The sequence below is a fragment of the Dryobates pubescens genome, chromosome 29 (genome assembly GCF_014839835.1).
Source record: "Dryobates pubescens isolate bDryPub1 chromosome 29, bDryPub1.pri, whole genome shotgun sequence".
NCBI lineage: Eukaryota > Metazoa > Chordata > Aves > Piciformes > Picidae > Dryobates > Dryobates pubescens.
Window position 1 is genome coordinate 1,185,391 of NC_071640.1, and position 22,376 is coordinate 1,207,766.

The following is a 22,376-nucleotide window of genomic DNA, read 5'->3' on the forward strand; positions in this document are numbered from 1 at the left end:
GTAGAGTGGGGGTCTTGACAACCCCTGGAGGAGGAGAGCTGGAGGAGCCTTGATGTGGCAAAGGAGTGATGAGCTTCTCCATCCTCCTGCCAGCCTGCCCTGTGCTCGGAAGCTCTGCTCTGGGCAACAGCTTCCTGTATCTGCCTCCTTCCCTCCTCTTTCACTTCTGTATCTGCTGGCTAGCTTTGGCCTGTTTCTGAGAGGATTAGATGTGCTGGACAGATTCAGCTCTTCCAGGTTTTATGAGCACAGGCACTGGGAGGAAGAGAGGTTCAGCCAGGGGAAAGAATGTGTTATGATCTCAGAGTTTCTTGGCTGAGACAGGAGGGGGGATGGCCAGGGACAGTGTGGGTGTGGAGTCTGCCTTAGCTCTGGTGAGGAGAGAGCTCCCTTGCTGTCTCAGGGAAGCTGCTGCTGTTTGCCAGCATGGGTGCAGCTGCTTCCCAGCCCTCTCCCCACAGGACTTCCAGTTCAGAGCTCTGAAGAAGGTTCGCATCTTTGATGCTCCAGAGGAGCTCCCCAAGGAGCGCTCCAGCCTCCTGGCAGTGTCCAACAAGTATGGGCTGGTCTTTGCTGCTGGAGGAACCAGCCTGCAGATCTTCCACACCAGGAACCTCCTCATGCAGAACCAGCTGGGAGAGGATCCCAATGAAATCGGTAAGGCTCTTTCCAGGGATGCCTTTAGGTGGCTTTGTGTGAGAGCTCTTGGTTCTGGTAGAGGCCTTGGTGCTCTGCAGCTCAGCCTCTTCTCCTGGGGGAGGAGGCAGGGAGGGTGTGTGCTGCTGAGATGAAGTGCAGGTGTAAGGGACACAGCCCCAGGCTGCTCTGTGCTGGCTCCTGTCCAAGTGTCACTCGAGTTTGGTCACCTGTGGTCAGTGCTGTGGGTGGAATCAGTCACTGACTGAGCAAAGTCCATCAGTGTTGACCTCTCCAAGCTGAATGTTCCCCTCCCCTCACAGCCACATGTGTTGGTGGTCAGGCCTGGAGCTGTGAGTCTGTGCCTGCATGAGGGGGGGAGTGTGAGTGGAGGGACAGAGTTCCCCACCCTGAGCTGTGCACTCTGACTGCAGAAGGGTCCTGTGAGAGGGGAAGCAATCACTCTTCCACCACCGGAATGCAGAATGCACCTAGGTGCAAGGTGGTTTTTGTCCCTCTCTGGTCCTCAGCTGTTCCCCCTCAAGGTGTCATGCACAGGCATAAGGAAAATAAGAATCCACTCATTTTTGCTCCAGGTTACTGAGGAAGGAGAGTGCAGTTTTCTCATCAGAGGACTCTGGCAGCCCTTGAGGCTGTGGTGGTAGAGGAGAGGAGTTTGTTCTCACTCAGTTTTGCTGCAGTAGCTTTGGCAGAGCCGCAGAATTGGTTGGGTTGGAAGAGACCTCTGAGTCCAAGCAGCAACCCAGCACCACCACGGCCATCAAACCATGTCCCAGAGTGCCATGGGCACACCTTTCTGGAACACCTCCAGGGATGGGTGACTCCACCACCTCCCTGGGCAGCCTGTGCCAACCCCTGACCTCTCCTGCAGCCAAGAGATTCTCCCTGCAGCACAGGCGGTGACCTCCGCGTCCGCTCCGGCTGCGGGAGCTGCTTCACAGGAGCAGTTGCTGCTGTGTCTCTCTGTCCCTTGCATTCCACCTGCCTTTCCTTTTTGTGTTTCAAGTGGAGAACGTTCAGAGCACCTCAGTGCCCCTGAAGTTCCCTGTGCAGCACCTGGCTCTGAGCTGTGACAGCCTCACCCTCTCTGTCTGCATGCTGTCCTCCGAGCTCGGGGCCTTCATCGGCTTCTTCGACGTCCGCACCTTCCTCAACCAGGTAACGCAGGCCCAGGGCATGGCTCTCTCCAGCACACAGCTGCAGCAGAGGCATAGCCTGGTGGGGGAGATTTTGTGTCTCTTTGTGGGAGATGTGTGTGAGAGGGAGCAGAAGAAGGGCATTGAACTGTTGGAGCAGGTCTAGAGGAGGCGGTGAAGGGGATTAGAGCTCTGTGGGGACAGGCTGGGAGGGCTGGGGCTGTTCAGCATGGAGAAGAGAAGGCTCCAGGGAGGCCTTAGAGCAGCCTCCCAGTGCCTGAAGGCAACTGCAGGAAAGCCAGGAAGGGACATTTGACAAGGGCTTGTAGTGACAGAAGAGGGACAATGGCTTGAGCTGGAAGGAGGGAGATTGAGACTGGAGATCAGGAAGAAATTCTTTACAGTGAGGCTGGTGAGACCCTGAAAAGGCTGCCCAGGGAGGCTGTGGATGCTTCCTCCCTGGAGGTGTTCAAGGCCAGGCTGGGTGAGGCCTTGAGCAACCTGGGCTGGTGGGAGGTGTCCCTGCCCATGGCAGGGGCTTGGAACCAGATGATCTTTAAGGCCCTTTCCAATCCAAACCATTCTGTGTCTCTGTCCAGGAGTTATTCAGCAAACTCAAAATGTGCTTTGTGTTTTTATTAGCCAACAAATTCTAGGAAGGCCAAAACTGCCTTGAATGAAGACTCAGGGAGAGCTGGGCTTTGTGCTCAGCTTTGACTCTCTCCTGCATTTCTCTTTCCTAAAAGGCCAAGCAGCAGAAACGTGCCTTTGCCTATCACAAACTGGCCAAGGACTCAGGAAGTGCAGCCATGGTCAATGACCTGAAGTGGAACCCTACCAGCCCCACCATGGTGGCCATCTGCCTGTCTGATGGCAGCATCTCTGTGCTGCAGGTCACAGACTCTGTCAAGGTGTATGCCACCCTGCCTGCCTCTGTCGCTGTCACTTCTGGTGAGTGGGTGCAGGATGTTGGACACTGAAGTGGAGGAGCAGGTGGATGGAGAGCAGCCCTGAGCTTGGGGGTGCTGGTTGGTGAGAAGCTCAGTGTGAGCTGGCAGTGTGCACTCACGGCTCAGACCCAGTCATGACCTGGGCTGCAGCCCCAGCAGTGTGGGCAGCAGGTGGAGGGAGGGCATTCTGCCCCCCTGCTCTGCTCAGACCCCTTCTGCCCAGAGAAGTTCTGGAGGCTCCAAGCCTGCAAGTGCTCAAAGCCAGGTTGGATAAGGCCTTGAGCAAGTGGGAGGTGTCCCTGCCTGTGGCAGGGGGTTGGAACTGGCTGATCTTTGGGGTCTCTTCTGTGCTAGGATTCTGTCATAGCTGTTTCTGTGGGGAGATTTCTTACACCTCTCACAGAAAGGAAGGCTTTAAGCTCCTGGAAACTCAGGAAGTGTCTTGCACTGCAGCTGCTCTTCCCCAGCTGCTGGAGAAGCTTCATCTCCTGAGTTGCTCCACTGTGCCCACCTGTGAGCTGTGCTGGCTCAGGCCTGGCTCTCATTTCCAAGGAGTTATCCCCTGCTGGGGTTTGAGTTGTGTGACTCCCTCAGTGACTCCCTGGTTTTTCTTAATAGCAATTCTAATTCACTGGTCTTGATTTTCCAGGGCCCTTTGACTCCATTTCCTCAGTGCTAATGAAATGCTCTTATTTTGCTTAGTGTGTTGGAGCCCAAAGGGAAAACAACTTGCTGTGGGGAAGCAGAATGGTACTGTGGTGCAGTACCTGCCTGTAAGTACTGTTGCCAGGGAAGCCTTTGGCCTCTTTGCTTCTTTGCAGCCTGCTTCGTTTTCTTTGCTTCAGCAAGCTGTGGAATTTGGTCAGTGGCACAAGGGCTGAGCCATGGGAACCCTCCCAAGCTCTTCCAGGATCTGCAGGGGGCTCCAAGAAAGCTGGGGAGGGACTTTTGAGGGTGTCAGGGAGGGATAGGACTGGGGGGGATGGAGCAGAACTAGAAGTGGGGAGATTGAGATTGGATGTCAGGAAGAAGTTGTTCCCCATGAGGGTGGTGAGAGCCTGGCACAGGTTGCCCAGGGAGGTGGTGGAAGCCTCATCCTCATCCCTGGAGGTGTTTGCAGCCAGCCTGGAGGTGGCTGTGAGCAACCTGCTGTGGTGTGAGGTGTCCCTGGCCATGGCAGGGGGTTGGGACTGGCTGAGCCTTGAGGTCCCTTCCAAGCCTGACAATTCTGTGACTATTCAAGTGCCTCAGACCAAAGCTTGGTTTAGTTAAAGCTTTGCACCTGCCACTGAAGACTGGGGAGTGGCAGATGATGAGTGTTAAAGGCTGACTGAGTTGCCCCAAACCAGCCCAAACCCTCTGGGCTTTCTGCAGGAAGTTGGCTTTGTTTGTTGGCTTTCTCTTTGTATTTAAGAGTAGTTCTGTTTGCAGAACCTGCAGGAGAAGAAAGTGATTCCTTGTCCTCCCTTCTATGACTCAGACAACCCTGTGAAAGGTACAGCTTTTCACTTCTTTTTCCCTCATCCCTCCCCCTCCTCCTCCTGTTTTCACCTGTGGCAGCTGTGCCCTGCTCTGGTTGTGCAATTTCAGTGTGATTGGTAAATACTTGGCAACAAAATCTTTGCTGCTTCTTTGGGTTTAGAAACCTGCCCAGGCTCTTTCTGAAATGTTTGAAACTTTCAGCTCAAAACCTGTGTTTTGCTCTCCCCTGTGAACAGCCAATGCTGCCATGGGGAGCTGCAGGAGGCTCTGGCACAGGCTGCCCAGGGAGGCTGTGGCTGCCCCCTCCCTGGAGGTGTTCAGGGCCAGGCTGGATGAGGCCCTGAGCAGCCTGGGCCGCTGGGAGGTGTCCCTGCCCCTGGCAGGGGGTTGGAGCTGGCTGAGCTTGAAGGTCCCTTCCAACCCAAAGCATTCTCTGCATCTCTGCCCTCTACCCTCCACAGGCAGGAGTTGTTTCAGCCCCTGCCTGCTGATGTGTTGCTTGCAAGGCTTCCCAAAGCAGGGCTGAGCCAGCCCAGCCCCCTGAACTCCCTGCCCTAGGGAGAGAGATGCTGCTCCTGGTTTCCATAGTAGTTGCTGGAGGAGCTGAGCAGCAGGCAGAGGCTGGTGGTGACCAGGAGCCTCCAGGCAGCACACAGGAATGCAGCAAAGGCTCTTCCAGCCCAACCCATTCTGTGAATAAGATTTCAGGACATAAATCTCACTCTCATCTTTTGCTTTGAGTTCCATCTCAGCACTTTGACTCAGCAGTAAACTGTCACAGCAGGAAGCTTCCTTCAGTGGGATGTGCCAAAACCTTAGCCATGCTTGGGAGCACTGATGTTACCTCTCCTGTGGTATCATCAAGCACATCAGAGACTCCTAGAATGGCTCAGGTTGGAGGGATCTCAGAGCTCATCTGCTCCAGCCTCCCCTACCATGGGCAGGGACATCTCTCCTGCAGGATCCCTTCAGGTCCTGGCAGGCAGCTCTGAGGTCCCCCTGGAGTCTCCTCTTCTCCAGGCTGAACACCCCCAGCTCCCTCAGCCTCTCCAGCCCTTGGGTCATCTTTGTGGCCTCCTGGACTCACTCCAGCAGCTCTCTGTCCTTCTGCTGAGGCCATCAGAACTTCCAATAGATTCTTCTGGGGTGTGTTGGAAATTCCTGGGACAGTTGCAGTGGACAAGGGCAGTATCATCCTGAGGTGTTTCTGGCTGAGCTGTCTGTTTCCTTCTCTTCCAGTTCTGGATGTGCTGTGGATTGGCACCTATGTCTTCACTATTGTGTATGCAGCAGCTGATGGGACCCTGGAAACCCCTCCAGAAGTGGTCATAGCCATCCTGCCTGTAAGTGCCAGCAAGTCACAAGGACTGGAGCATTGGTGGCTTGTTCTTGACCTGCTCATTGCAGTGGGATGGAGAACTTTGAGCTTGGTGCTGCTGTAACTCCTGGGGTTGGGAGGATTGAGTGAAGGAAGTAAAGTTCCACTAGCAAATCAATCCACAACCTGCTCTTGGCTGAGATCAAATTGGGGCATGAAGACTTCTGGCCTCTGAAGTAAACACTTGGGCAGGAAAACTTAGCTGATGTAGAGTCCTGAGAGATTGGTGTGGGTCTGAATTGTTTGGTTTGGCTTAAGGAGATTCTAGGCCTGGTGATGTGCTCCTGTTCAGTAGCAGATTATTCATTGCTGGGGGGGAGTGAGCTCTGAGAGTGGTAACCTCTGTGTTGCTCCTTTGCCTTTTGGAGGAGGCTTTGGGGTGGTTTGGTTGTCCCTTGTTACATGTTTCAGGCTAGAGAAGAGAAGGCTCTGAGGAGACCTCATTGTGGCCTTCCAGGATCTGCAGGGGCTCCAAGAAAGCTGGGGAGGGACTTGTGAGGGAGGGATAGGACTGGGGGGGATGGAGCAAAACTAGAAGTGGGGAGATTCAGATTGGATGTTAGGAAGAAGTTGTTGCCCAGGAGGGTGGTGAGAGCCTGGCACAGGCTGCCCAGGGAGGTGGTGGAAGCCTCATTCCTGGAGGTGTTTGCAGCCAGGCTGGAGGTGGCTGTGAGCAACCTGCTGTGGTGTGAGGTGTCCCTGGCCATGGCAGGGGGTTGGAACTGGCTGAGCCTTGAGGTCCCTTCCAACCCTGACAATTCTCTGTTTCTGTGGCAATTCTTGGTGTCCCCTGGTGCTGCCATGCCTGGGGGGAGGCCATCTGAGTTGTGCATTGGGAGGTAAATTCTCTCTGGTGGTCTCAACAGAAAAAAGAAGAGAAGAGACCAGAGAAGTTTGTGAATTTCATGGAGCCCTGCTATGGGAGCTGCACTGAGAGGCAGCATCATTACTTCCTCAACTATGTGGAGGAGTGGTGAGTGGTGGGAATCATGTCAAGGGCTCTCCTTGTAATGCATGTCTGAGAGGGGCTGGGGGCCTTGCCATGCTGGGCCTAACCTCTTTGTGTCTGTGCTTGCAGGGATCTTGTTCTGGCAGCTTCAGCAGCCTCCACAGAAGTCAGCATTCTGGCCAGGCAAGGGGACCAGGTAACACTTCTGCTGCTGGTGCATTTGTGGCTCCAAGATCCAAGCAAGACCTGGGATGTGATGAGATGATAGACATTTAAGGAACACCCCAAGCCCAACTGAAACTCCTTCCTTTTTGCCTCTGAGCTGGGCAGGATCTTAAGCACAGTGTTTAGATGAAGCAGAGGTTAGGCTGACAGGAGCAAGGAAGGGCAACCAGAGGCAGAGCTCTGTGAGCCACATCCCAGCAGTCTGGTTTTCCACCATTCACTTTGGGAACCTCAAAGCTTGGTCCCTGCAAGGAAGTGACTCATGTGAGGGCATCAGTGCAAGTCAAACACTGCACCTGCCTGACCTTAGCTCTGGCATGCAGAGGTGTGTGAGCTCAGAGCTGGGATGGCTCCTGCTGCTTCTGCCACTGACAGGTTTCAGTAGATGCTCTCCAGCTGGTGGTGTTGCACTCCTGTCTGTCAGCTGGGGGTCTGAAGGAGCTGACCACAGGAAAGCAGCACTCAAGATCACAACCTTCCTTTTGGCAGAACTGGGAATCCTGGGTTTTGGAGGACTCCAGCAGAGCAGAGCTTCCTGTGACAGACAAGAGTGATGACACTCTGCCTGTGGGGGTTGCTGTGGACTACACCAGCAACATGGCCATCCCCATCAGTAAGTGCTCTGTGTCTGTCTCGTGGAGCAGTCAATAACAGCAACACCTGGGAGAGTTCTGGGGGGCAGCCTGGGGCTCAGGGTTCTGGGAGGTTATTCTGAAAGGGAAACCACCACAGAGAATTCATCCTGCTGCCTGGGACCAAACCCACAGCACCTGTGGGCAAAGAATCCCTGCTGGCAAAGGGTTCAGTCCAGTTCTTCCCCAAAGCTTCCAGCATCTGGGATGTTACCCTGGCAGCCAGCCCCTGAGCTGGGTGTGGGTTTCACAGAGCTGGATGGTAGTGAGCAGGACTCCTGCTGTGAGCAGGGGTTTCAGGCTGCCTGGGAGGGTTTCCTTGCTGCTGCAGCTGATGTCATCCTGCAGACCTGGTCTGTGTGGAGTCCATTTGCAAGGGGCTGAAGGGAAAGTGGGTTAGTCTCCAAGCCAGCAAAAGCAAAGATCACTGAGGTGAATGGAGAGGTTTTGCTTCTGCATTAAAGCACAGGACTGGGCTGACTGAGCCCTGCTGTGCTCTACAGCCAGCCAGCTGCATTATTGCTGTGCCTTCTGCACTGCCTCAAGGCTCTTCAAAGCACCTCCTCAGAGGCTGAAGATCTATCTGAGCTATTGTGCTGTCCCTTCAGTGACTTCTGAAAATCCTCCCTTCAAACCCAGAGACAGCTTGAGCTAGAGCTGCCTTCAGGCAGAGTGGAAGGGCCTGCAGTCAGGAGCTGCCGAGGAGCACAGGAGGGGGCCATTTAACTGAGCACTTGACCTGCCTGGGAACCTACAGGAGAAAATTGAGGTCAAGCTCTGTGCTTGAATGCAGAGCTGAGCTGGAAGCATTTTCTCTGCTAATCTGTACAGTTAGTGGATTAAGGAACTTGTCAGAGCAGAGGCTTTTAAAGCCCAGGTTGTGCTGCCTTTAGAGAGGGTTCTGGAGGTGTTCTCTCTCTCTTTGCTACCACATTCTCTGTGAGAGCACAGAGTGCAATCAGCTTGGGTTTGGCTGCACATCCATTAGCTCTGCACTTCCCAGCAAGCTGGGACTGCAGAGGAGCCTCCCTTGGCCTGCAGCTGGTTCCCATCTGGAAACTGCCTTTCCCTAGCATCACCTTCCTGCAGAGCCAGTGTGTTGGGAAGTGTGGCCATCCAGCAGTGTGTGCTTGCAGCAGGGCTTCCCTGCAGCCTGGCTTTGCTGGGCTGCCTTTGTTTCATTAAGCACAGTTAAGCCACCACTGATTGTTTTTAATCAAAGATGATCCAAGGGCTGGAGCAGCTCTGCTGTGAGCACAGCCTGAGGGAGGCTGGAGAAGAGAAGGCTCCAGGGGGACCTCAGAGCTGCCTTCCAGTACCTGAAGGGATCCAGGCTGCAGAGGGACTTCTCCTGAGGGTGTCTGGAGCCAGGCCAAGGGGGAATGGGTTGAAGCTGAGGCAGAGCAGAGTTAGAGTGGAGCTGAGAAAGAAGTTCTTCAGTACCAGGGTGGTGAGACTCTGGCCCAGGCTGCCCAGGGAGGTTGTGGCTGCCCCCTGCCTGGGGGTGTTCAAGGCCAGGTTGGGTGAGGCCTTGAGCAGCTGAGCCTGGTTGAGAGGTGTCCCTGGGCAGGGTGGGAGGTTGGAGCAGATGATCCCTGAGGTCCCTTCCAACCTCAACCATTCTGTGAATTGCAGGGAGTGGTTTGGGGGCTTTAACTGTGCTGAAAACACTTCAGCTGAAGCAGGCTCTAGGCTGAAAGCTGCAGCTGCACAAATCACAAGTATTTGATCCCAGAGGTTCAGATCATCAGGCAGTTTGTTTGATGTTAGCTTGCTTTCAAGTTAAAAAGCTTCCTGTCTAGCAGTTCTCTCCCCTCCTTGGTGCAAGTGAATGTTAATGATGGGACAGGACCCAAAGGAGTGTGGGGATTGCTGCAAGGCTTAGAGGGCTGAGGAGGGGGCAGCACACAGGTGAAGAGAAAAGGGCTGCTGCAGAACCTGCCAAGGCTTGGCTCAGGAATTCCAAGGTGCAAGTTGGGCTTTGCCATTCAGGGGCTGACATTGGATTGTCAGAGTGACCATCTGTGGGCTTGGGAAACGTGAAGTCAACAGAAAGGGATAAAGAAGGGGAAAAAAGGGAGAATTGGAGCACTCCTGGAGCAAGGGAACAAAGTGAAAGCACAGAGGGGGATGTGTGAAGGAATGCTGTGCTGAGCAAGTGAGAGGAAGGTGTCAGTGCCAGTGCCAGCAGGGGCAGAGCAGGGAGCTTTGGCTGCAGGGTTCACCTCTGTGCTCTCTGGCAGGTGATGAGAAGACCTTGGCCCCAGCTCCGGTTCTGATCTTGCTCTCCACGGATGGAGTCCTCTGCCCCTTCTACATGATCAACCAAAACCCAGGGCTCAGGTCCCTCCTGGTCACCCCAGAGCTGCTGCCCTTAGTAGGGGAGAGAGTTCCAAAGTCAACAGGTAAGAGCTCTGCTGAGCTAGGGAAAGGCAGAGCCTCCTGGATCCTTGTCACCTCCATCTGTACTCTGATAGTCAGAGGTGTCAGTGGGCACTTGTTCTTTGTTCTTGCAGTGGTAGTGAGGAGCAGTTCCTGGTGCTTTGGGCTCCCAGGACTGCTCTGTCCTTGCCCATCAGTGGGAAATTCCCCAGTCCTGTTCTGCAGGCTCTCCAGCACCTTGCAGGCTGTGCACTTAGACTTGGCTGTGCCATCAGCCTCGGGGGAGCGGGGCCAAGGCAGTTCTGGGAGGCCCTCTGCCCAGCTTTGGGCTGCATGGCTGAAGCTGCAGCAGTGACTGCAGGCTCTGTGTAGGGCCAAGGATCAAGCCCTGTGCAGACCCAGAGCATTTTGCTCTAGGAGGCCCTGGTTATGAGCTAAGGTTGTAGCCAAAGCTCATTTACACAACAGCTTTCTGCAGCACAAAAGCTGTGCCAGCAGGTGAGGAGAGCTGGTCTGTGTGTGCTGCCATATGCAGTGTGGAGCAGGCAGTTTGCTGTGCTGGGGGAGGCAGGGAAGCTGGCTGCTTGCATGCATGCAGGAAGGGCTGCAAACCCATTCCTTCCCAAAGCCCAAATGTGCTTCTCCTTCCCCAGAGTGCTGCTGCTTGGCAGCCTGCCCCTCTGCAGCACTGGCTGCCTGTGTGCTGGCAGCCTCTTTCATTTGAGGAGGCAGGAACCTCCTCACAATCAATGGCAGAGGTGAAGCCTTCTCACGGGAGGGTCCAGGCAGCATCGATCTGCTCAGGCTGGGGTATTGATCGTGGCTCGTGCAGTTTGTCTCATCCCTGCCTTGGGGGCTGGGAGCTCAGCTCTGCCATCTCTCTTCCTCACCTGTCCCCTGAGCAAAGGAAAGCTGCACTGTCCCCAGCAAGTAGTGTTTGGCCTGGAAACAGCTCCTGCCATCCATCGGAGCAGCCAAGTGAGTCTCTTCCTTCCCTGTTTGTCTTCCTGCAGGAAGTGCTGCCACAACTCCAACCACTCCTCCAAAGCCTGACACAGGACCTGGTGCTGCTCCTCCTGCCTCTGGCCAGCCTCCTGGGCCGGGGGGAGCAGCTTTCTCCTTCACACCCCCAGCTGCCAAGGCTCCTGGCCCTGCAGGCACTGATCCTGCCCCTTACCCCTTTGCCAGCGAGGCCTCCACGCAAGGCCTGGCCCCCGGCCTGACCGGAGCAGCGACCTTCTCCTTCACCTCTGCTTCTCCTAAGGCAGCCACCACTCCTGCTCCTCCTGTGGCCACCACAGCTGCTGCCACCTTTTTTCCCTTTGGATCCATGAACTTTAAACCAGCTGCAGACAGCTCCCCTGGGCCACCACTCTCCTCAACACCTCTTCCACAGAAGTCCTCTTTTTCCCCTTCAGCTTCCTCAGTCAAAGTGAACCTCAATGAGAAGTAAGTAGTTGCTGTGGTTGGATGCTTGTTGAATTGCTGCAGGCATGGACAATGTGTGGTAGTTCTGGAGGTGCTTTCTGGCTTTCTGCCCTGCAGCTGTTCCCTGTGCTCCCAGGAAAGCCCTGAGGAAGCCTCTCTTGACCTTGGCTGTGAAAACCCTCAGTGCTTGCCATGCTGCAGGTCATGGGCAAAGTGGTAGTGAAGGGATGGTGCCAAGCATCAGGCTGATAACTTGCCAAGCTGCCAGGGAGAGGGATTGCCATGGCTTTGCCTCATGGGGATCAAGCAGTAATTCCATGCCTTGGTTTGATGCTTTTCATGGTTACAGACTCTTGGGGAAGTGAAATCCTTTGGGTTTGGTGTAGTGTGGTGGTGGCAGCACAAGTTCCTCTGACTGTGTGGTGAAGGTTGCTTGCCCACAGCCTGGAGAGTCACTGGCAGAGCTGAGGGGCAGCTGCAGCCATAGCTGCTGGGTTGCTTTTCCTTTCCCCTGTTCCGTGCCAGACTTCTTGGGGGTTGTTAAATGAATGCTTGCTCCCTAAATACAGGATCTGAAATCTTCAAAGCTTGTTCCTGCCAGCTGAAAGAAAACCAATATTGATTAGGAGCTGTGCAGGATGGGTTTGAGTGAGGAGCTGTCTCTGATTTCATAGCTCCACTCTCCCCTCCAGCTCCTGAGGCTTGCTCTCTGCTTTTAGACAGAGAGGTTTAAAGCAGGGCTGTGTTAATTAGAGCTGCTTCTGTAAGTGCTTTGTCAGATGTTTCTGATGGTCCAAATGATTCACTTTTTAATTAGAAAACTCCTCAGAGCCCCAGGAGCTGATGGGAGCTCTGCTGGCTTTTGGAGTTTGATATTCAGTGTGCAAGGCAAGTGCTATGCTTGTCAGCTGGCTGCCCTGAGGAGCTGGCTTAGAGCTGCACAGAAATTCCTGTCCTCTTGCAGCTTCCCTCCTTGAGCCTTGCTGCAAGGGTGACACCCAAGGGCAGCTCAGCCCTGCTGTGGTTGGAGCTTTGGTGCATTTTGAAGCGGGGGACATGTTGCTGCCATTTGACTTCTTGCTGTCTGAGTGGCTCTGTGGTAGCAGTCCTCATGGTTCCACATGCTCAGAAATGGTCCTGAATGGCTGCTTCCCACTGGCTCCACAAGTTAAACTTTGAGTTATTGCTGACCCCAGAGGATGCCAATTCAGTAGGACTCAGAGCTTTGTTTTGGATGGAGGGAAGCAGCCAGGCCCAGTTCAGAGCTGAAGGATCTTCTGCTTTCCCTTGCAGGTTCACTGCTGTAGAAACCTCTTCTCCTGCTAGCAGCAGTGCTCAGTGCACTGCCACAATGTTCTCATTCTCAACCACATCCAAGACTACTGCTGGAAGTCCCCTGAGCCAGTCCACAGCTCTCACAGCCTCTACTACCACAGCACCAAAGACTTCAACCCCTGCCCCAGGTAGGATTCTGATGCCTGTTGTTGGGAATGATCCCCTCCAAACAACATGCTGAAAGTTCTGGGACATGGTGAGCTTCATTTGGCTTCTTGCTGCTTTTCCTGCTGCAGCAGGCCTCCTGCTTTGCACACCAGCATGGTGTGATGGACTTAGCAGTCAAACTGAGCAGCTTTCCTATTTGTCTTCCCCAGAGGGCCATATGTGGAGTGAATAAACTCAGCTTCTGCAGCCCAGCCAGAGCTGCTGGCAGCTTCAGTGCTCTCCCTGTGAATGCCTCTGGGCAGTCTCACAAACCAGTGCCTTGTCTGGCATCTGGAGTGATTAAAGATGGCCACAACTGAATTTAAATGAGCTAGCACTCACTTGTTAGCAGAGTGGTGTTCCATCTGCAGTGCTGGTGTGGCTGGCAGCCTTGAGGCCCTTCAGCAAGGCCGCAGCCAGGTGCTGGGGAGTGACGGCTGCCAGCAGGGAGATTGGATGGGAGTGGAGCAGCACCTAAGGAAGGTGTGGCCTTGCACTGGGGCCTGCACCACTACTGCTTTGGGACTTGGGAGTGGTGGTTGTGGTGGTGGCTGATCACAGGCTGGTTGCTCAAGCTTGGTTTGAGCTCCTCCATCTCTCTTCCTCCTCGGAAGCTCCGGCGACGCGGCCTGCTCCGAGCGCGCCTGCAGCTGCTTTGGGGCAGAAGACAGCCAAGGTCACCCCTTCTGCAGCAAAACCAAGCCCTGCTCAGGTAATGGGGGCTGGGCTGGCTTCTTCAGAGGGTGAATGTTGTACATGGGTCATGAATTGCTTGAATTCCTTGGGCAGAATGACTTCTGAGGTCAGAGGATTGAGTAGCTCTTAACGCTCAAATAGCAGCAAATCCTTGGGGCTGAGACTGGTTGTGGAGGCCTCCTCCTCCCTGGAGATGCTGGATGAGCCTTGGGCAACCAAATCTGGTTGGGAGGTGTTAGAAATGAGAGCAGAGCAAATGTACATTGGATGTTAGGAAGAAGTTCTGCACCATGAGGCTGCTGGAGCACTGCAGCAGCTTGCCCAGGGAGGTGGTTGAGGTCCCATCCCTGGGGATACTCAAGGTGAGGCTCCACAAGGCTCTGAGCAACCTGCTCCAGTGGAGGATGTCCCTGCTGGGGGCTTGGACTGGATGAGCATTCTGTGATTTTATGATTCTCTGTATCCCTAATACTGCTGTGGGATTTGTCATGGTTCTGTTCTGTTTCAGGGCAAATCAGCAGTTCCCAGCACAGCTTTAGAGAAGCAGACTCACCAGTGGAAGGACTCAGACCCTGTCATATCAGGGATCAGAGAGGAGGTGAGATTTGGTTCAAGCACTTTTCCCTCAGTATCTAGAAGCTGTGAGCCCACTGTGTAGGTTCCCAGACCCTCCTCTTCAGCTCACCTCTGTTCTGATGGAACAGGAATGGGAATGGGGTTGGGTTTTTTTTCCCCCCAGGATGATCAGCCTGGTTTGTAATTGCCATTGGTGTCCTGTTCAGTCACCTCTGCTTGCAGCTGCTGTGCTGGAAAAGCTGAGTGGTCTTTCCTCTTCAAATTCCAGAGGAATTTCCTGCTTTGGCTGCAGGCTGACAAACATTTGCCTCAGAGTGGAAACATTATCCCAGAGCTGCTCCACTTGTTGCAGGCCCTGCTGTGTCTCAGGGGCTGCACTTTCTTCTTGCTTGCCTTTGTAGATTGCACACTTTCAAAAGGAGATGGAGGAGCTGAAGGCCAGGAGCTCCAAAGCCTGCTTCCAAGTTGGGACTCCAGAGGAAATGAAGATGTTGAGGACTGAGTCAGATGATCTTCACACTTTCCTCTTGCAGATCAAAGAGACCACAGAGGTGAGCAGAGTGTCTTCAAACTGCTGAGCTCCTCAGCAGTTCCTCTGCTGCTGCTAAGGCTGCCCTGGGGCACCTCTGAGTGTGCAGCCTTCCTGGGAAGGTGTCTGCTGTGTTGGTGCTGTCAGGCAGCTGCTTGCAGAAGGCCCTGAGCTGGAGGTGACAGTGAGAAAAATGTTGTTTCCCCTCTTGTCCATCTCTTCTGTTTCTGTTGGCAGTCACTTCATGGAGATATCAGCATTCTGAAGACAACCTTGCTGGAGGGATTCGCAGGGGTGGAAGAGGCGAAGGAGCAGAATAATCAGAGTCGTGGCTCAGGGTATTTGCACTTGCTCTATAAGAAACCTTTGGATCCCAAGAGTGAAGCCCAGCTGCAGGTATGAAGCATGTCAGCCAGCCTCTGCTTTGAGTTCAAATGAAACAGGCTCTTGTGTGCCACTGCCCAGCAGGTTTGCTCTGCCCAAGCTTTGCTTTGCCTGAGTTTGCAAGGCCTGCTGAAAATGCCCCTCCTAAAGCTCCTCTGTGCTGGAGTCATTTGCAGTGATGATCCCAAACTCCTGAAGGGAAGTGGATCACCTGAGGCCCAGCTCTGCCCTGGGCTTAGCTTGGAAGAGGGAGGCCCAGCTCTGCCCTGGGCTTAGCTTGGAAGAGGGAGGCCCAGCTCTGCCCTGGGCTTAGCTGTGACTCTTGCCATCCTGTTCCTTCCCATCCTGGAGTGTTTGCTCAGGAATTTCAGTGAGGAGAATGTGGTTTGGGTTGTGGTTTTTTCTCCCCCCCCCACAGCCACCCCACTTTGTAGAAGAGTTGTTGGAATTATTTTTATCTCCAGCAAGTGCCTCTGGAACGATTTGATGCTGTATTATGACTTGCAGGATGGTGTGGTTAATTTCGTGGCTGGTGGAGCACAAAGCCAGATGAGATTCTAAAAGCTGGAGCACAAAGGGAAATAAGCAGCAGCAGATAAAGAGGCTTTCAGAGAGATGAAAGGAAGGAGGAGTGAAGCCTCCTTTGTTACAGCCCTGGTGATGAGAGGGCTATTTAACCCTGAGCAAAAGGAGTGAATGTGCCTTGCAAATCAGCTTTGGTCTTTTCTCCACTGCTAGGTTCCCCTGCAGAAGTTTGCCAAGCTGGCTGGAGGCACAGCTCAATGTCCTCTTTGTTACAGACACTTACTGGGAATCAGCTGAGTGGAAGCCTTCTCTTTCAGGACTGATCTCTAATCTTCACCTGAATCCTCTAGATGGATTCTCTGCTAATGGTGTGCCTGCCTCTCTGTCTCACTGCTTTCAAGCTTAATGCTTGTGTCACTGCTCTAGAGAGAGGACCATGAGGAGGAGAGGATTCATGGAATGGTTTGGCTTGGAAGGAGCCTGAAAGATGATTCAATTCCAACCCTCTGCCATGGGCAGGGACAGCTCCCACCAGCCCAGCTTGCTCAAGGCCTCATCCAGCCTGGCCTTGAACACCTCCAGGGAGGAGGCAGCCACAGCCTCCCTGGGCAGCCTGTGCCAGTGGCTCCCCACCCTCACTCTGAAGAATTTCTTCCTAATCTCTAGTCTCAATGTGCCCTCCCCAAGGATCATGGGGTGGGAGAGAAGTGGAAGTGGATTGGAGTGGAAGGAGAGAGCTTTCAGGCCTTGAGCAATCAAGTCGAGAGCTGTCCCTGCCCCTGGCAGGGGGATTGGAGCAGATCTCTGAGGTCCCTTCCAACCTGAGCCATTCTGGGATCCAGTGTTAAAGGAAAGCTGTGCTGTGTGGCACTGGGGTCAGAGCAGGTCTGGCTCTGGTTTCAGGCTGTGTTTCTCAGGTCAGTGTCCTGCTGGATCTCAAAAACAGCTGCAGTGGATTTCTTCCCCCCCCAAGCTGTGTTGCTTGGCTGCTCCTTCTCTCTCTTGAAGGGAGCATTCTGTTGGGATAAGCTGAAACCAACTCCACTTTCCATTGCCCTTGTATGAGAGCAGAGACCAAGACATATTCATGCCAAACAGGCTGGAGGGATGACAGCAATGAGACCAAGCCCTGGTTTGGTTTAGGGAGCAGGGCTTGGAGCCAGAGCTCTCTCTGGCTTAGTTGTGCCACTTGTGCAACCCTGTGGCTGTGGCTCAGGCTCCTTACTCCCTGTGCTTTGCTTTTTCTTCCCTACCTATAAAAATCCAGTGAATTCCTTGCCTTGGTGTGGGAGTTGTGAGCATTTGTGGAGTGCTTCCATGAATCATAGCCTGTGAGGGCTGCTGTCCCAGAGCCATGTGAACAGCCTGCAGAGCTTTGATCACCTCTGAGTTGTCAGAAGTTTCAACGGTGTAAAATGGGAGCAAATGACTCAAAGCTCTGGGAAAGAGATCTGAACTGAGGCTTGTTTTGTGTAATGCCTGAGGTTTGTAAACCCCTTTCTGGAAGGTTTGGCAACTATTCTGGGCAGTGCTGTTTCCAGTTGAGGGCTGAGGTGGAATTCCCAAGCTGAGCCCTGTGGGCACCCCGGGAGTGCCGAGCAGAGTTCCGCTGCCTTGGGTTCTGTTGTGCTGATCAGGGAATGGGAAAGGGCTGCCTGGCTTTGGCTGAATGAACTGAAAGGAGCTTCAGCTTCTTGAGCTGCAGCTGAGGTTTCTGAAGTGAATGAGAAGCTGACTTCGCTTTGCCTGGCAGGAGATCCGGCGCCTGCACCAGTACGTGAAGTTTGCTGTGCAGGATGTCAATGATGTCCTGGACCTGGAGTGGGATCGGCACCTGGAGCAGAAGAGGAAGCAGAAGTGAGTACCTGGAATGCAGAACAGCTGTGAGGAGCAGAGAATCCATGGCATGCTGTGTGTTGGGGGGGACCTTAAAGAGAGAGCATCTCATTCCAGCCCCCTGCTGTGGGCAGGGACTCGTCCTCCTAGAGCAGGTTGCTCCATCCAGCATGGCTTTGAACAGGCTTGGAGCCTTTACAGCATCTCTGAGCAACCTGTTCAACCAGGCAGACAAAAGCCATTTGCCATCATGAGGTTTTTCAAGGGGTCTCAGAATAAAGCTTGACTGAGACACCTGCTGAGAGCAAGAGGTTTGGCTTTGTGCACGTTACAAGCTGCCTGCCTCTTGGTGTTCAACAGTGCTGCTGGCAAAGAAAGTCCAACTGTAAAGCAAGCTTTGTGGAAACCAAATGCATCCACTGGTGGTAGCTAATGGCACCTAATAAATAAAACCTATATGGAATCACAGAATTGTCAGGGTAGGAAGGGGCCTCAAGGCTCAGCCAGTTCCAACCCCCCTGCCATGGGCAGGGACACCTCACACCAAAGCAGGTTGCTCATAGCCACATCCAGCCTGGCCTTAACCACCTCCAGGGCTGGGGACTCCACCACCACCTCCCTGGGTAACCAGTGCCAGTCTCTCACCACCCTCCTAGGGAGGAATTTCTTCCTCGCAGCCAATCTGAATCTCCCCATTTCCAGTTTTGCTCCATCCCCCCAGTCCTGACACCCTGAGTGAGCTAAAGGAATAAACCTGCAGCACACCCAGTGGAGAAATCCGTTTGGGGATGATCTGAGCTGCTTTGGGGCTCAAACCAAACCACTTCTGACCTGGTGGAGTTTAAGCAGCAGCAGCAAGCTGCTCTCAGCTTGTGGGCAGGTGTCTGGAAGGGTCCTTGTCCCTGTCTGATGTGCTGTCCCCAGGCGGCTGCTGGTTCCCGAGCGAGAGACGCTGTTCAACACGCTGGCCAACAACAGGGAGATCATCAACCAGCAGAGGAAGAGGCTGCACCACCTGCTCAACAGCCTGCAGCAGCTCCGCCTCTACAATCAGACATCCCAGTGGAGCGTTCCCACGGGGCCCTCTGCCCTCAGCAGTGCTCAGAGGTACATGAACCCCCTGGCTGCTGCTCCCTGGCCTCCAGCAGCGTGCCAGGGTTCACCCTCTGGAGCGGGGTGGGGTGGCTGTGGGGTGGGATGTACTGAGTTCTGCCTAGGTAGCAGGTTCAGAGGCTGGTTTGGGTTGGAAGGGACCTTAAAGATCAGCTAGATCCAGCCCCCCTGCCATGGGCAGGGACACCTCCCAGCAGCCCAGGTTGCTCAGGGCCTCACACAGCCTGGCCTTGAACACCTGCATGGAAGAGGCATCCCCAGCCTCCCTGGGCAGCCTGTTCTGGTGTCTCCCTACCCTCACTGGCAAGAGTCTCTTCCTAATCTCCAGTCTGGATCGACCCTCCTCAAGATAGAGTCATAGAATGGGTTGGGTTGGGAGGGAAATAGAGAAGCTCATTGGTTATATTCTGTGACCCTGCTGATCAGAAACTTCCCCTACACTGAATGGTTTTGGTAGCAAAGAGGCTAATGGAGCCTCCAGGCTGCTCCTCTGAGTTCAGGGGAAGAGGAGGGTGGCTCTTAGAGCATCCAGAGGCATTAAAGATGCCTGTGTTTAAATAGCACAGCATCTAGAGGAGCCAATTGTTCTTCCAGAGGAGCCAATGGTTCTGGTGGCTCCTCTGGCCTCCTTTTTGGTCCTGCTTTGGTTGGTTTTTTCACTGCTGCTGCTGTGTTGGTTTTTTTTTTCCCCCTGCTCTGCCTTGTCCCAGTTTTGACAACGACCTTGAAAGCCTCCGCAGTGCCCTGATGAAAACTACTCTGGAATCTCACAGCAAGCCTCTGCCCAAAGTACCTGGTAATGCCTGCTTGCTTCCTGGCATCACACCATAGCTGTGGGCTGCTTCTGGTTTTGACTGGCAGTTTGGCTGTAGGCTAATGAATGTCTTTGGCTTTTCCAGCTAAGCTGTCCCCTGTGAAACAGACACAGCTGAGGAATTTCCTAGCCAAGAGGAAAACTCCACCAGTTAGGTCTACAGCTCCAGGTAAAGCTTTTAGTCACCCCAGAGGTCTGCAGTGCGTTCCAGGAGGGTGACTTTGCTGTGGGAATCAGTCCTGGACTTAGCTTTTGGTTTCTCAATCCTTCCTTCTCCCTTCCTTTTCCTCCCTCTGCTCTCAGTAAGCATTTCCTTCTGTTGCCACCTTGTTGGGGGCTGCCTTTCCTGGCAGTTAAGAGGTGAAATCCTGTCCATGCAGGGCTAAACCAAGCAGGATAAGGGCAAAAGCATCCCACGAGAGGCTGCCTCTGTCCTGGCTGGCAGGCTGGGTGGTTCCCTCCCCCTAACACCCTCCCCCATGACTCTCTCTCTGACACTGCAGCCAGTTTGTCCAGATCTGCCTTCCTGTCCACAAGATACTATGAAGACTTGGATGAGGTGAGCTCCACCTCCTCGGTTTCCCAGTCGCTGGAGAATGAGGATTCCCAGGCAGTGGACCAGGAGGAGGAGGCTGCTCCGGCGCCGGTGCCGCGCCACGCGCCCGTGGTCCGAACCCCCTCTGTCCAGCCTGCTTTGATGGCCCAGTCCCCATCCTTTGGGAAGCAGCACCTTTCCCTGGGTACTTTGTGTGAGTTGTCTCTGTAGCCTCTCTGCTGTTTTGCACGTGGTGGGCTTGGTATCTGCAAGCACTGTGTCCACTGGCAGTGCTTCAGGTCCTGGAGAGATTGCAGGCTGCAGACTGACACTGCCGGCTCTCCAGGAGCAGTTTAGAGTAGCACTGAATCCTGATGGACTTCAGCTAAGAGCACTGAAGTATCTTGGCTCATTGACTGGGGGTTTCTGGCAGCCTGTTTGTCTCAGGAGCATTTTGTCTTCCTTGCCTTAAGTCTATGCCATCACTTCTGAAGCTAATACCCAAACCCAGGAGGCTGAAGCACTCTGCTGCATTTGGGGTGGCCAGGGTTGGGGGTTCTGAGCCCAGTGAGTCACTCTGAGAACTGTATCTCCATGCAGTTCTCCCTGTGCAAGAGAGGTTTTGTTCTCTCTCTGTAGCCAGAGAGAAAAATGAGGTGTCAGCAATAGTGTCTGGAGCAGCAACCTGAAACTCATCTCATGCTTTGAAGTGACAGCTGCTGAGACTTGCTGAATTCATTGGGATGTAGGAAGAGGTAAAAAGAGTGGCCAGGCATTGGATGAGGCTGCCCAGGGAGGTGGTGGAGTCACCATTCCTGGAGCTGCTCAAGAAATGAGTAGATGTGGCACTTTGGGGCATGGTCTAGTGGTCCTGGAGGTGCTGGGTAGAAGGTTGGAGTTGATCTTAAGAGGTCTTCTCCAGCCTTAATGATTCTGTGCTAACACAAACTGCCAGGGGTGAGTTGGGTTGGTGAAGAGGCCTGCACCTCAGCCTTGTCTGAGGGAATCTCTGTACTTAGAGGAACCATAGCTCAGCAGTAGCTTTCCAGTCTCCCTGGGGGTGCAAGATTTTGGAGGCTGTAATATTGGTTTGTCATATTTCTGTTTATTTGCAGTGCCTACCTCTTCAAACAGAATCATCCCCCAAGGTGCAGACAGCACCATGCTTGCAACAAAGACTGTGAAACATGGAGCCCCTGCTCCCACTGTCACTGTTCCAGCACCACAGGCAGCTGCTGCTGCAGCTCTGAGGAGGCAGATGGCTAACCAGTCCCCAGGTAAAAGGATGGCTGAGTGCCCAAGTGACCTCTGAGCAGCTGAGTGTGGCTTTCACAGGAGTTCAGTGCTCTCCAAGGAGCTCATCACACAAAATGTGACACAGATTTGGTGCATCTCTGAGCCTACCCAATGCTGCTTTGTCTTCCTGTATGCTGCTGGCACAAGATGCCTGAGAAGCTCTCACCTCTGCTTTCTTTGTACCTCTTCTCACCTGGGCAGTGGCAGAAGTGTCCATGGCTCTCAGGAGATCCTGGCATGGCCATTGAGCTGTGTGCAAGGAGCTCTTGCAGAGCAGAGCATGGCCCTGCCCTCTGTTGGTATCTCTTCATGATTAACCAGGCAATTAAAGCTCTGAATTGTGAAGCAGTTTCAATAGGGAAAAGCTAAAGGTGACCTGGAGAGGCTTGGGTCTGCTTGTGAGGTTTTGAGCTGGCAGGAGAAAGGTTCCCAGTTCAAGCTTCTTTTGTTGGGTTTTGGCCATTTCTCAGTGCTGCAGCAGCAGTGCAGGAGAGCAAACTTCAGCTGCTGGTAGAGGAAGTGGAGTCCTTGGCTTTCCTTGCCCAAGTGGAGCACAAGTGCAGGGGGTGGCCTTGGCAGAGGTCACAGTGTGACTACAGAGGTCACTGCTGTCAGCCTCAGGTGTTAGAAGGGAAGGAAGGGAAAGTTCTGCAGGTGTCAGATTTGGTCAGGTAGCAGCAGTGTCCCAGCTCAGGGACCCCAAAGAGGGCTGAGATTGTAGCTGTCCTGGGCCAGACACACCACATACCCCCTAGAGACTTGGGTGGACTGGTGGAGTGGCTGCCTGGCACCCTGTGGAATGCAGTGCTGAAGGTGGGGCTGCTGCTCACCTTTTGCCTTGTTTGGTTTTCATTTCCTCCAGCTGTGAGCACCTCCTTGACTGAATCCACCCTGAAGAACGTTCCCCAGGTGGTGAATGTCCGGGAGCTCAAGGGCGGTGCTTTGGCTCCAGCTGTCTCCGCAGTCATTGGGTGAGTGGGGGCTGCTCCTCTGCCTCTGCCCTTCGGCAGCAGCTGCAGTAGGGGCCATCAGCCTGTGGGGAGCAGCAGTGGTGTCCTGCAGGCTGCAGGCCCTCCAGTGGATGCAGTTGAGAGAGGCTTTGTGGAATGAAAGGAGGAAAGATTTCTCTTTCCAGGTCATTCAAGGATCTGCTGATGCAAGTTTGCCCTGGCCAAATGATGAGAGCAGTGGTAGGCTCCTGCTCCAGCAGCCTGTGCAATGCCTTTTAGTGCAGCTTTCTTGTGGGGATCCAGGGGGTTCACTGCTCATATGGCTCTGGGATCTCTCCAGTCACTGCTTCTCTCCTGCCTCTTTCTGTGAGGGCAGTGCAGCCCTCTGGCACTGAGTGCAGTCTGTGGCCTTAAGCTGTCC

The 22,376-nt window shown here is 54.0% G+C and overlaps 1 protein-coding gene across 1 annotated transcript in view; it reads left to right on the forward strand.

Moving 5' to 3' along the window:
• The window catches only part of NUP214 (nucleoporin 214), a 44,129-nt gene that overhangs the window by 525 nt on the left and 21,228 nt on the right, over positions 1-22,376 (forward strand). Inside the window, exons 2-24 of the mRNA XM_054174325.1 lie at positions 462-657; positions 1,664-1,815; positions 2,540-2,744; positions 3,446-3,516; positions 4,175-4,238; positions 5,465-5,568; positions 6,470-6,576; positions 6,682-6,748; positions 7,267-7,390; positions 9,653-9,814; positions 10,805-11,240; positions 12,513-12,682; positions 13,316-13,413; positions 13,906-13,995; positions 14,375-14,524; positions 14,740-14,898; positions 17,165-17,268; positions 18,172-18,354; positions 19,071-19,156; positions 19,260-19,343; positions 19,678-19,923; positions 20,825-20,986; positions 21,868-21,976. Of these exons, the coding sequence (XP_054030300.1) occupies positions 462-657; positions 1,664-1,815; positions 2,540-2,744; positions 3,446-3,516; positions 4,175-4,238; positions 5,465-5,568; positions 6,470-6,576; positions 6,682-6,748; positions 7,267-7,390; positions 9,653-9,814; positions 10,805-11,240; positions 12,513-12,682; positions 13,316-13,413; positions 13,906-13,995; positions 14,375-14,524; positions 14,740-14,898; positions 17,165-17,268; positions 18,172-18,354; positions 19,071-19,156; positions 19,260-19,343; positions 19,678-19,923; positions 20,825-20,986; positions 21,868-21,976 (3,329 nt within the window). The remainder of the gene's footprint in view (positions 1-461; positions 658-1,663; positions 1,816-2,539; positions 2,745-3,445; positions 3,517-4,174; positions 4,239-5,464; positions 5,569-6,469; positions 6,577-6,681; positions 6,749-7,266; positions 7,391-9,652; positions 9,815-10,804; positions 11,241-12,512; positions 12,683-13,315; positions 13,414-13,905; positions 13,996-14,374; positions 14,525-14,739; positions 14,899-17,164; positions 17,269-18,171; positions 18,355-19,070; positions 19,157-19,259; positions 19,344-19,677; positions 19,924-20,824; positions 20,987-21,867; positions 21,977-22,376) is intronic.